Consider the following 14493-nt stretch of genomic DNA (forward strand, 5'->3'; position numbering starts at 1 on the left):
CAATAGCTTAAGCATAATTTTCTAGCACAAACAAGAGAACGGTGCTTTACGTAATCAGTCCATTAAAACACTTTATTTAAAAAATAAGCTTTGTGTTTTTATCCAAAAAAACTTCAATGCCAATCAATTTGCGCGTGTACAATAAAATAAATCCCAATATTAGGAATCGGAGTGTTTCAATAAAATACGTGTTTCCTATTGAAATAATCAAATTGATAAACCAACATAAAAAATGAAACACAAAAATTCTCTCAATTGAAAAACAGTGAAAACGCTTTTTATCAATAAAATAAACGCTTTTAAAAGGTTTTATGAAACACAACACGGAACTTAAAACACAACGTCAAAGCGATCTTTTGCCCGTTTTCAGATATATTCGTATTCTTTGCTCCTACAGGAGACAGGGATGAGTCGCCATAGAGACCAACTGGATCCCATTGAACAGATTTACCCTTATCTGATATTGTGAGTTGAATAGTTTATTCTACAAACTCGAACTAAGAGCTCCTTTAGATATAAATCTTATTTTACTTTTAGGGTTCTATACAAAAATGATAAAAGGTGCCCCTCGACAGTTGTACGGGGATGTCTCGTTTGTCGCGTACGAATATCCTAGACTGAGTATTATATTTAACAGTCACATTACGACTGTCACGTTTATAAAATACAAATGCCTTCAAGTAACTAATAGAATATATGCGGTTGTTTAATGCAAAATACACATTTTTTTTGTTAGTAAGTATAATACCGAGTAAAATAACAATATTATATTTTAACGAACAAGAAAGAACATCGTATATATCAGAAGACAACAAGCAAATAATCATCGTACCATAAGTCCCGGATATGGCGAGCAGGATACATCGTTACTATCACTAATTAATTAACATAGCAATAATGATTACCGTAAATGATCGCCTACGCACAAGTTAAGCTGTCCTTTTTGCAGTTAACAAATACAAAAATATAATCCAAGTTCATCTTCTAGGGCGAATTTAATAAGAAACAAAAGCAATGGTTAAAGAAAATTGAGATTTTTCATTTCGGTGAAAAGAGATTGAAAGAAAAAAGATTTGAAACAATCATCGTATTCAAACACTAAGCCAAGTGACGGCGCGAAGCAAATACGGAAAGAAACAAATTATCTCTATCTGGCTAATTGTCGACAGATCAAAGTGGAGGGGGCACCGCGCCACGTAAATCCGACTCGGTATTTTTTTACAGTAACAAGTGAAAGAGGGGTGGGCCGCGGCCGCAGGCTCTATTCGCAATTATTGTTATTACAAAGAGTTTGCTGCTGAGCCGGCTCGACCCGAGACTTTTTCATGGAATTCATCCTCACAACATCTAATTGCACTGAAGATATATATCTCTCCGCATTTGGTACAAGTCTATCGTTTGGGTAATTACGATACATCACGAATTTGAAATACTCAAAGCCACATGTTTCCCGGCTTTGCAAAACCAATGCAAAATGAAATTCATTAGCGAAATGCGATAAACAACGAAGCGAATGCTAATTAATTAAGACTTACCGATGAATACGAAGATCTGGTGGTGAGCGTAGCGCAACAGCATCGATATAGACACCGTCTGTAACAAGAAATGAGCTTAAGTAAAAAGATTAAAACGAAATAACCATGCTAGCTGCAAGTTGTTATTTATGTCTACGTAACGAAATTAGTTTCATCATTTGCTTTTGAGATATTTTTTGCACAGCTACAATCATGTTTTCTCATGTTTAATGTAGGCAGATCTATAATAATAATTATTATGCTCCATTGCAGTTCGCCAAAAGGCATCGAATCCGAGCCATAAAATTTATTTTGCGGTCCTGAATACGGCTGAGCTATAGATTAAGCGCAGAATAAAATTGAAAATTCCAGCACCTTTGATTCGTGGAGAATGTTACTGCATAAGGCAACATTTAGAAGGGCCGATCCCACTGTTACTTAAATGGATTCAATCTGCACTAAGCGTTTCGTTAATGAAATTCAATCGCGGCGAGGCGGTGCGGGGAGCAAATGATGTGGCGAAAAGATTGATAGCGGCCTCGCAGGGACGCCATCCGAACTACCTTTAGGTACGTGTACCAACACGTGCGACTGGATTGGTCATCTCTTTGAACACTTTCAATAATCTGCTAGCCGTAACAAATACCTTAGTAAGCCCGTTGCAAGTTAATATTTTATATTCAAAAGTGGAATTTTATATCAAAAAGTCGCTTTAAATCGATGACAACCTGAGTGGTAAAAGCTCCAGTAAATTTTAAAGCATCTATTCTAAGTGTCCTAGTCAATAGCCACGTAGGCGTTGCTGTGAAGTGGTCATGCGTAAAGCAACATAGGCACAGTTTATAAAAGGCACGTTTATTAAGAGGTGCCGAACTATTTTGGTCTATGTCCAGTGGACACAGGCGCAGTGTGACACGGCGCGGCGGACCGTACGTTGCAGCGTCCGCCGCGCAATGGGCCGGACGTAATCCTCCCACCGGCGAGCTGTTAGTTTTTACGGTGGCCGTAAAGTAAAGAGCGGCCAGCACATCGATCGTATACCGCCGTTAATATTAAAAGGCATAGTGGTTAATACTCCGGCTTCTGCTTTTATTAGCGGTCCCAACAGTGATCGATCAAACGCCGGTTCCGACAAACACTTCATTGTTCCCGTTCGCTCCAAGTTCGAATGTCAAATTGTTACGCGATTCGGATTTACCTTGATGAAGCACTATGAACGATACAACTTGAGCATATACGAATTGAACGAAGTACATACTTGGTATTCAAGGAAATTCTCATACTACAATATTGGGTAACTTCGCTTAACAAACACGAATCGATGCCGAATATGAAAAACTTCAACTCAATTTCGTCATTAATTTGTATTATTATAGGAAATTGTGATGCCGGTGTATCTTAGAATGTTTGCTTTTTCTTTAGAAGATTTTTTGGTTACGAAGGTAGTGTGTTATATATCATAAGGAAAGCTCTCATCTCACAGCTGGACGCATGCCTTCACCACCCGCGGACCACCTACATAATTATTATTTTACTAATGTTAATAATAGACCTAGTAATGGAGCTGTCAAGTGTTCGTAGAACAGTAACAATGGACGTTAATAGATATCTCGTATGCAGAATAGATACCCCAATCCACTTTGAGCTTTGACAACGCACAGCGCATGAAACCCGATATATGTTAGGCAATACGTGCTCCGTTTGACAATTGATTAATGCAATTTCTCTAGCTCCTGACGTAGCCGTGGAATTAGTTCCTGTAACGTATATTGCACGCCTGTCAAATACAATACTGCCGCCACGCGACACCGATACCCACATTGACGAATAATGCATATCAATAATATTATCTGGTTGCACCTGATTAATACGAATATATTTCATGGAGCAATCTGAACTCAATGCAACGACCTAGTTTATCCCGCAGTACTGAACAATTCTTCGGTTTTAAATGAAATTTAATGCAAAAGAAGACATACTCGTACATCTCGTTTATTACGCAAAAGTTTCCCCTAGTAATCTGTAGAAACGGATTACTAAGGCTTGCAAGTACGGACTACTGCGATCTTTAATACTACGTATGATATTACAAACTTTGATTCACGGTACACGGCGTTCAATTACTTCTTTAAGTTGTTTGTGCTCTAGTGCAATGAAGATCTTGGTTTATTTCAAATAATATTGCGAATATTTATTTCTTACTCAGAATTATAAATGGCTTCAGAAATAAATATCACATTGCATTTTGTTTTTGAGCATGCAATCCAGCGTAGAATCGGCCAATGAGGCGGTGCGACGTCGGGAAGGGCTCAAAGGATGGTAAAGAGAAGATTTTATATGACACATGTATTTTAATGTTTGTGACTAATCATATATCAAAGATGGTAGACTTTTAATTAATTTGTAGCTAGCGGCAAAAACACATCTAATTAGCAGAACCGTAGAAGACACATCAAGTAAAGTAAAAAATCTTCTACTATTGATAATCTCAATAGTATAAGATTTTTATATAGTAAAATTACATACGCAACTCCTAATTTAGATTAATGTTTAACGTACAGGCAAATTAAGAATTGTTCTACGACCAAAAAACACTTTTACGCTTTGGAACTTGTTCCTACAAATGTCTTTTAGCCGTCAAGGACGTGCAATCAACGTAGAACTGCAACCAAAACTTGTGCCATCACACTATTCGAACTGAGAAGTGGCTATTTACGCAAAGAGTTTTGTAAAACAAACATAAGGCAGGTTACAGCCGGGCGTCAGAATTTGGAACCGTAATAAAGTTTGAAAGGGCTGTAAAAGAGCAATAACTGTAACTCGGCGAGAGAGTCTGATTTTAGTGGCGCGGGGACCACGCCTCGCGATAACCTATTAATTGATCTGTAATGTCTTTGTGAAATACCCGACTTATGTGGGACAAAATAGTATATAATAGTACCAGGGCACTGAGAAAGTTTTGCATGGGACACTGTCAGGAGTGTCAGGTTATAATTAATTTAAGAAATCACATTATAAACGACTACAAATAAGTACCACCAGTACATAAGGCCTAAATTTAAAAAAAATAGATGATGAAAAAAAATGATTTCTGCGTGTCAAACACACTTGCATATTTTTGTCATCACCAAACGATAAAATAAGGGACCCTTCACACTGCCGATTAACCGAGTGACTCCCTGATCTACACACTATTCAAGATCTATGGTCATTCTTCTGACAGCGTTGATAGTATACTGAGTGACTGGTTTCTATTGCCCAAATAAAAAAATAATTTCCATCGCTTGCAGATACGCTAGCGGCCTTCAATTAATAAAAAAAATACCGGATACGCAGTTGCAATTGTCCCCTAATAGTAATGCAGTTAACCGTTTAATTATTATGATAATAATAACAAAATTAATTTTAAATGTTTTCAGGAAACTAACATAACATAAGTCTAACTAGTTATATATTATAACCTCACGCGAGTTAATTACTGCGCGTTATGGAATGAATGAAAAATGGATTAGAAGTTACTTCACACCATATCTTTGATTCAACGTCTTGCGTGACTATACTTATTTTTGAAAGAGTTCCTATTGTTGACGTATTTTCAAAAGCACAACATTTTCGACAAGTTATGTTGCCCGGTGATGCCCTTTTAACACGTCGAGATTACACTTACTTAGAGAGCCTTGAATGCGAGATTCGCGCCTAATGGCAGTAGAAAACATTCAAAATTATGAGCTTCAGTGACTCGATACTACTACTCTTTATGAAAAGCCAATAACACATTTTAGTACAGAAATACGACATAGTGGCATCACAGTTTCATATTTTCGTTGGTATCAAATGAGTGTCTAATAAAATGTTTCAGTCTGTAGTAATTACAATATCAACATTATGTGAGAAAAAAATTACATAGCCTGAGTATTTTGGATAAACCTTTTACAAGTACAAATGTAATAATTTATCGTTAACCCAGACAACTACCCAATTATGAATTATACTAAATCTTAATAAATAAGGCTCTCTATTAAGTTGTTGGACTATACAGTACCTCGATTTTCTACTACTATCGACTACCGACAACCGGCTTGTCATCGAGAAATTTTGCATGAAAAATTTGATCAGCGCCTCTGATGGGCGTCGTAGGAACTACTTTGGCAGTACATTCTAATTGTCAAAATTTCGATACTCGACAGTACCGACTGTACAGAATCGCGCTACACGTCTGTAGATATAAGTGTAGCTATAAAATGTCTCATCCGTCTGCGTCGTGGTTTATTGTGTGCTACAAAAATGCTGGCTAAAGTAGTTTAGTCATGTCATCATGTCTTGATGACGACTTGATGTCGAAAACTTTTTATATCAAAAGAATCATTTCGCCGACCTGTTGACTGCCTTTAAAAAGCAACAGAATTTATTTACCAGCCGCCAGTATTTAACCAATCAAGTACATTTAACCGATTTTTTGTAAATAATTTTCAGTTCTACAATCAGGTAGGCATTCATTATCAATAAGTTACAAAACAATTGCTTAAACCCTATATTATAAGAGTAAATCTATAATAAAGTTATTATCACACTTTCTATAACAATATTACTATTGATGGTGTTGAGTGTTGAACGCCCACGACTAGTCAAACAATATTCTATACTACAGTGACAAGATCCCATGTTTCAATTTTGGAAAATGAGATTCGTAATGTAGCAGTACGGTAATTTTTTATGTATTTATAAACTATGATTAATGACTATCAGTAATAAAAAATCATTACTTTAATGAAGCATAGAGATATTTGCTTTGAGAAATAGCCAAATCTAATAATAATTCACAGAATATCAAAAAGCACCATCTATTCATGACATTTCAAACTTTGGTGAAAATTGTACAGCGAAGCACGGAAATAAGTTCAGCTACTCGACACTACAAATCACCGGCGCTACATAAGCTACCGTGATACAAAACTGGCCCGTTTCACTTTAAAAGTATTCGCTACTCAACGCTAGATGGCGCTGTCACTATTTCTAGGTAAGGGCTTTTGCCAATCTAAATATTTGAAATGAGACTTTTTACTGCACCATACGATGTTATAATTGCATAAATTGTGTATGTATAACCTTTATGCAAATAATTACTAAAGTATCTGTAGACGAGTGTTTCTGCCATAAAAGCGATTGCTCAGACAGAAAACTATGTCGTGTTGGCAATGAACTGTTTATAAAGAAGGCAATACTTACAAAGACGAGCATAATGAAGAAAGCGGCGATGTATGAGCTGCGTGCCGTTAGCATCGACACAAAGCGATAATGTTCACCCGTGATCACGTTCCTGAAACAATACATAATATTATATTAATACACTATACAATATATTTGTGCAAAACGTTGAACTATTCATGCTACGGATGCAGGAAAAAATAGATTTTAGAATAGGTTAAAACTACAATAATAATATCTACATACATATAATAAAAAATACTGTTTGAACATTGGAAATAATGAAATAAAAGAGGGATCTTTGTAAGATCTATGGGTAGCAAAATAATAATTTTAAAGCTTGGAATATACCCGTATTTCACGCGAGCGAAATGCACGGGCCAGTTTATATATAAATATATACCAGTATTATACAATTTTTCAAAAATAGCAACTGTTTCACTGCATTGATTAATGCCCAATGTCAAACATCCTATCATGAAACGTTCAATCCCACCAGTTGTATTACTCAAGCTACCCCAAACAAGATACCGACTAGTCCAAAGACCAATGTGCATCTCATCTCTCGCAAACAAAGACAGGTTCATGCTAATCACCTTAAGTACCCTTTATTATCCTCCTGCTCGGCTAGGGTCTTGATCGACGCCATGAGCAAGTCATCGTAGCCAAGGAACTCATCGAGTACGAATCGTGAGAACTTGTCGCCGAAGCACGCATCACGCTGAGGGTCTAACGTGACTATCTTCACCGGTATCTTGAGACGGAGACGAGCGCTCGGAGATAATCGAAGAAAACCGTACTCCAGTGAATATTCGAGAATGTAATCTTCATCTGAAACAAAAGAGTAAGCATTAAATCATTGTTTAATATGTAGAGTAATTTTGCAATTAAACTTTGTTTGCAATTGGCTTCCACAAACCGTTTTTTTTTCGGATTTTTATTTATTGACTCATGTCTGCTACAAGGCATACCAGATTACTAAGTCAGAAATATACAAACATCATTATTACTTCTCGAATAACTAATGGTTGGTGAAACAAGTGGAATTACTATAAGCTTATTAGTTTTCACGTCAACAGAATCCGCATAAGTGTCGGTCTTTTAACTAAATATAACTTTTATTAAAGATTTGTTTTTCAAACTAAATATTTTTCAACGTGATATGAGTTCATTTCTTGAACAGTTTTATCATGTTCATAGTCCGGCAGGTCAGTAATTACTGATAAATAGTGTTTACTATTAAATGAGACGACGTGCAACTTTATTATACGCACTATGCTTGAGAGGGAAGTTTGTTTACCTTGTTGCTTCCACCTGCCCAATTATAGCAATCAAATCGGTAGATTTGTAAAGGAAAATGATAGTTATAGCTTGCATGATTTATTAGAAAATCTTTGAATGTAATTTATTCTCAAGTCTAATTAAACAGCTACTATGTGGTTAACTACAGCACTTTTTAAATTGAATTTAAAATTCATTCGAATCGAGTGTTTAAAACTAGCGCCAAAACATCAAAGACAATAAACAAAAGAATGAACGTAAATCTTTTTTTTTTAATTATTCAATTGACCGATAGGTTAATACCGACAAGGTCGCGAGAGGATAAAAGTTTTTTTTTTTTTGACGTAACATAATATCACAAAAAAAAACAACAGCTGTGTCAGGCTTACTTGACACATTTTTTATACATCATGATTACTTTGAAGGAAAGATAGACTCGCTGGAATGAAACTCACCTTTTGAAGAGTCGTTAGCAGCTGACTCCTCCAGAGATTCCTGAAATTAAAAATATTTTTTTAATAAATGCTATTGGTCACAGGTTGTTTAAGGTCTTGAAACAATCAGATTCACAGTAAATTAGCCAACTTGTAATGGGATTAAATAAATCTTAGTATTTTAATTTATAAATACATTTGTTTATTTACTTGAAAATAAAAATGGAACTTGGTGTAGTCCTTATAGAATTAAGACTTGCAATAAACTGTACTGAAAATTTTCCTGACAGTGACCAGTGAGTCTGTCGTAATCAATATATTCGTTTACAACAAAGCATTGCGACCGGTAGAACGCTATTACTCGTAATTTTGCATTTTTGAATATCATTTACATACTACGTGTATGCGCACTTACTAAATTTACGTATTTGTCCACGTCATTAATTAAATAACAACAACTGACCATGTAAGATATTTCTTTCAACGCAAAAATATATGTAGATAGAGAATTTAACCGCAAAACATGTCTAAAAATACTAGTTTAATCTGGATTCTTACTTAAACGTCCATCTAGACCTCTAGATTATTTAACGCTATTTTGATAGATTTCTAGATCCCTTTAACATAAACCAGTCGTCATCTTTTGCACAAATAATGCTTATTGATCAATATCAATACGTTACCTTATTAAGTATGGATGAAGATAAAAATAAAAATAAGTTTAATAGCCATTTTATACCATTACAAATCTTCATATTCGTATATTTAGTGCTAAATTTAAAGAATAAGAAGGCTATTTCAACTGTAATAATATCAGCTTGAGATTATTATCGCATATACATTAGTGCTTAGTAAACACTTCAACCAAAACAAGTTTCATTTTTAAAATTAACTTCTCTTAAACGCTATTTTAGAATTGAATCTCGCATGAAAAGATATCAAAGACAAACTAGACCCAATCAGAGTCCATTTAGATCTGACTTCAAGTAAGTATTCGTAAATTACTTTAGTTATTATATTTAAAAACCACTACAGAAGAATAAAGCTGCGCAAATATCACGAAATATCTACGGCATGCCATCTCTAACGGTACTCACATACTTGACCATCGCGAAATAACAAATATTAATTTACGTATTAGCCAATACCTCGGCCAGAGATGTTTGAACGATCAATGTTTTATGTATTACGGCAATAGTTCCGACCCTGTCGAAGCCTAGTAAAATATTTATGCAAATAATTCATCTGCGCTGTTTCTCGACTTACTTTGATACAGTTATAGTTTTGCTGTCAACACGAGAATAGAAAGAACCTAAATTATGCATAACATAAACTGCTTGTTATTGAGTACATGAATACATAATGATCGCATCGTCGAATATATTTTATTCATACATAGTCACAGTTCCGCCATAAATTAGATAGAGTTATCATTTTGATACTATTATCCAATTTGAAATTGATGATGAATTGCATATCAAAAGAAAAAAAACGATCATACGATTAACTTATAATTAAATATGCAAGCAGTTGTTTTATTTCCGTCTATTACCTAAGTCATAAAGTAAATAATCGCTCAGATAAGTACCGTGGCAGTTACAGTAAAGAAGGAAAACAATTTATTTATAAACGATTTTTTTTATATTAATGATTTAGATAAGCGAGTAATATGAGTTCATTGTACGGCAATAACACATTTTCAGCCTTGTCTCGCAAGGCAAAGTAAACAATATAGGCACATTGTATTATCTATTTTATAAACAAATCAGTTCATAGCGTTATGTACCGTTAACACAAGTCGTAAGGTGAAATAAACAAAATATAATGTCTTATCTCTTTTGTAAACAAATCTTGCCAAATAATTACCGTTTAGAACATAAACCATCATGTAAAAGTAAATAAAAACCATTTGTTACATTATTTTTTCGAGAAAAATTGATCAGATAAACAAATTATTCTCACGATGCTGGCCTTATTAAGGAGACATCGTGATATAAAGTATTTTACCAGGGTTTCGCATTACATAGCCATAACATACATTATAAAAATAGAGAGAGTAAGTGGAGGCAGATAGTGGGATTAAAATACTAACAATAAGATTTTAATTTTGGCTTTACACTTGCCATCATCAATTTACTACCAAGGACTAATACATACATACATATTTCTACCTATAATATAATAATGTGAAGTTCATTATCAATGCAATGTCAATGAAGAGATCAAACATGACTGGGTTATGCCTTAGAATAATACAATAATATGTATATGATTATAATGGATGCTTTGTTTCATTTATAAGTTTAATACAATAATAGTTATTTATTATCAAACTATAAATATCGGTAGAGCGGAAAAAATGCGAAGTCAGAATGATTAAGTGATCACAACACAATATGTTTTAAAATAAAAAAATATAGTTCACGATAGTTGTTGCATGCAGAAGAATAAATAGTTTTGGGAATTTTAAAGTTTACAGATTCGCACGATAATATTCGTCCATATCATGGAAGTAAAGCAAGAGCAATTATGTTAATGTATAAACATAACACTGGCTGATCTGTTTATAAAATATGACATTTCACCTGTTTCGCCCACACACTGCATTGTTGTAACTTGCGTACTTAGGTGTTTAGGTGTTTTCATTAGCCTAAACACCTAAGTACGCAATTAGCCTATAATTTAAGATTTATATTTAGACTATTTTCCTTGAGGTACCTAGGCGAAAACAAAATTCAGGTAAATCTAGGTTTCAAAGTAACTCAAAACCTTAGCACTAATAACATTGATTCTAATCAGATGCTTTTATGAGATCAATAAAATAATACTTACATCCACTAATTTGGAATCTCTGTCAATATCTTCCACCAGTCCCATTATCCCTTCCCATATTGAAGAAGAAGGTTCCACGTCTTCGCCTGAGACTATGGTCGCGTTGAGATCAGTCTCCTCGCCTGTTCCTTCGCCGGTAGGGTCTAAGTACGCAGTCTCAATGACTTTATCTGGTGAGGTATCTTCGGCGTCATCATGTATACGAGTGATGTTTCCATAGTCTGTTCCGTCACGAATGTAATCGTCGTCATCTATGTCCTCACTGGTTGAAGACTCTATGTTGATAAATCTGCAATAATCACAATTTGCCTTGAATAATGTATTTCATATTCATCATGAGAAGACAATAACTGTTGTAGTACTTAATACTTGATGTCTTGAAATTTTCAGTGCTCAGGATACAATCCAAATCATGAATGTGTGCATTATTAAAAATATTTTTGACCTAGACATTTAATGTTTCTTATTTCCTACTTGGTAATTTCATTTTTAAATTATTAATAGTCAACAAATTATACTAAAACACAAACCTACACAAAATATGAATTTCTGACTATCCAAAAAAAAAGGAGATGCAAGTAGCATGTCTGTGTTATTTCCTATTATTATGTATGTACTCTACACAGTAATATTACATTGTTAGATCTCAAGATTATATTTTTCCAAAATATTAGCATAAACTAGTAGTTATGTCTGCTGAAATTTTAAGTTAACTGTAACAATATTTCTTTGTTGTAAAGAAAAAAACAGTGAATCAGCTACATCTACTAGTTTCATGCATATACTTAATTATTATTCCAAAACCAGACAGTCATAATGTTGAATACAGTTATCTCACACTTGATGTAAGCTATGTTTGAGATCCAATAAGCACTTTGTAAACAAAATAAATGTATTTAAAAACACTAGTTTTAACAATAGTAATTTCTAGTGTCACCAATATTGGGAAATCTAACTAAAAATAAACCTACAAACAGATAAAACTAGGTTGAATTTGAGTAGTGTTAGTGAACCTACATTTTTAATTTGAATTCCAAATCAAGACTCATTTACTAAAATCTAATATAAATACTTACACAATCAATTGTCTCTTTTTAGTTGAGATAATTTTTACACACTAATAATATTGTAAAATATTTTTTAAAATTGACTCCATATTTGTTTCACAGAACAAGTAATTTATGAGTAAGAATTACCAAGTGAATGTTATTATTTAAATTTAAATCAGAATACAATTATTCAACAAACACATACACATATTAATTAAGTAAACACATAATCATTATGTATTGTCCTTGTAATTTCAACAATTGAGGAATGGAGTGTGTGTAATTAAACCAGGTTAATAAAGCATATCAATGTTAGATAGTTACCTTCAAATTATTTCCTTTCAGAAATTAGGCTACTTATGCATTAAGTTACTTTGAAGAGGAAAAAAATTTCAATTTCTCGACTAACTTTGATACAGTTATAGTTTTGCTGTCAACATGAGAATAGAAAGAACCTAAATTATGCATACCATAATTTAGAAAAAAATTTCAAAATACCAATGTATTGCATATTTATGTAAATTATATGTAAATAAACACATGACAAGCTGTCAATAACAGCACATTTACAATATAAAGATGTAAGTCTGCCATGTGAAGAATTATTCACACAGGGGAATTGTTTTAAGTTAGACAACAACACAACATTAACTTAAATGAACTTGCTAGTCATTGTCACTAATTAATAGTTATTGTTTGGTAATATAGTGTTATATCACAAAATAATTTATCTTACCCTTCTGATGCTAGCATTCCTAGCATAGAATTCAGATCATCTTTATCCTTCTTCAATTTACGCTCCTTGGCATAGCTCTGCTCAATTGTATAATCATGTGCAGGGTTCCGTAGAATCTCCACCCTCAGTATTCCATCCCTAGGCCATGAATCCTTTACATGGTTCAAGCATGTTGTAGGACTTCTTGAAAATGCTATGTGAATATAGGCCAGGACAAAAAATGCCACAAGTGCCTTCAACAATACAAGAAACTCAAAGAATCTTCGAACAGGTCTAGGAAATGTATGAGCATAAGCCAATGCAAATTTGAAGAACAATGCATGGAATAACCTCTCTCTCACATTAAACAGTGGGTTCTGATTATTGTTTCTATTTCTATTCATATTAGCATTAATAATAGGACCTCCTGGCAACAAATTGTTGTCAGCGTTCACACCAGGCGGCAAGTTATTCATAATCTGTGGCCCACCTGCACTCATCTCTTTGTTTTTATAAAACTATTCTCACACAATATTTTAGTTACTTTTCTATAGTAACCACATTCTAATTATCTGAAAGTGAAAGTAATAACTGATATTATAGAGGAGAATTTAACCTCTGGTAAAATGTCAAAGTTAGAGGACACAGGTACAAAAGTTGCCAAATAAACTAACTGTAACGGATTGAGACATCAATGAATAATAAATAGGCTAGTAGTTGCATGAATTATAAATGAATCTTGTGAATCTCACTTGAGACCAATCATGAAGTGGGCAGAAAAATCTCTTGAGTTTCAATATTTAAGTAAATACATTGGCAGAATCAATTTATACAATATGGGGGATTTACAATAAATAACAAGCTTTACTGTTGAAGTGAATGAATTTACTATCGAATTATTTTAGGCCAAAGAGTAAAAGTACGTGGGTAACATGTTAGCATACATACCCTACATATAAGACAGAGTTGTATTAATCACTTGATATACCGTTATTTTTATATATTTCTAACGCACTGATACATTAATATAATACATTTATTTGATCATAAACTAGCAATTCACTTTCTATTTGAGATAAATAAAAAGGAAAACTGTCAAAATCTTGACATGACAATTTGACCGATTTGACGTCGGAGAATGAGCTATTCGTGTCTCCATTCGTTCAAAGTGACGTTTTTTTAATTAGTCTATGGTTTGTTGAAACAAAATAAATTAATTTTTAAAACATAGAAAAGTTTATTACCTAAGTAATTATAAACTCTTTGATTAATTAATTCATGCTGTTGAGATTATTGTTCCCTAGATAAGAGTTAGCAAATAGTTTCGATTTCTATTTTTATATTCGAAGTGTTTCAGGTTTTCGATAGTAGATGTCGCTTTTATCAAATTGAAGGTGTAAAAATGTTATAATGCATCGAATCAAATGCATTTTTTAATAAAAAAAACCCGAGACATGTGTGTC

At 33.6% G+C, this 14493-nt stretch overlaps 1 protein-coding gene across 1 annotated transcript in view; it reads right to left on the minus strand.

The window, feature by feature from the left end:
- LOC142979784 (membralin) overlaps nt 1-14170 on the minus strand; it is a 79228-nt gene extending 65058 nt beyond the window's left edge. Inside the window, exons 1-7 of the mRNA XM_076124955.1 lie at nt 13979-14170; nt 13052-13602; nt 11267-11555; nt 8456-8495; nt 7316-7550; nt 6741-6831; nt 1536-1593 (exon numbers count right to left, since the gene is read on the minus strand). Of these exons, the coding sequence (XP_075981070.1) occupies nt 1536-1593; nt 6741-6831; nt 7316-7550; nt 8456-8495; nt 11267-11555; nt 13052-13530 (1192 nt within the window). The 5' untranslated portion in view covers nt 13531-13602; nt 13979-14170. The remainder of the gene's footprint in view (nt 1-1535; nt 1594-6740; nt 6832-7315; nt 7551-8455; nt 8496-11266; nt 11556-13051; nt 13603-13978) is intronic.
- Nucleotides 14171-14493: the final 323 nt, after the last annotated feature.

The sequence above is a fragment of the Anticarsia gemmatalis genome, chromosome 17 (genome assembly GCF_050436995.1).
Source record: "Anticarsia gemmatalis isolate Benzon Research Colony breed Stoneville strain chromosome 17, ilAntGemm2 primary, whole genome shotgun sequence".
In the NCBI taxonomy this organism is placed as follows: Eukaryota; Metazoa; Arthropoda; class Insecta; order Lepidoptera; family Erebidae; genus Anticarsia; species Anticarsia gemmatalis.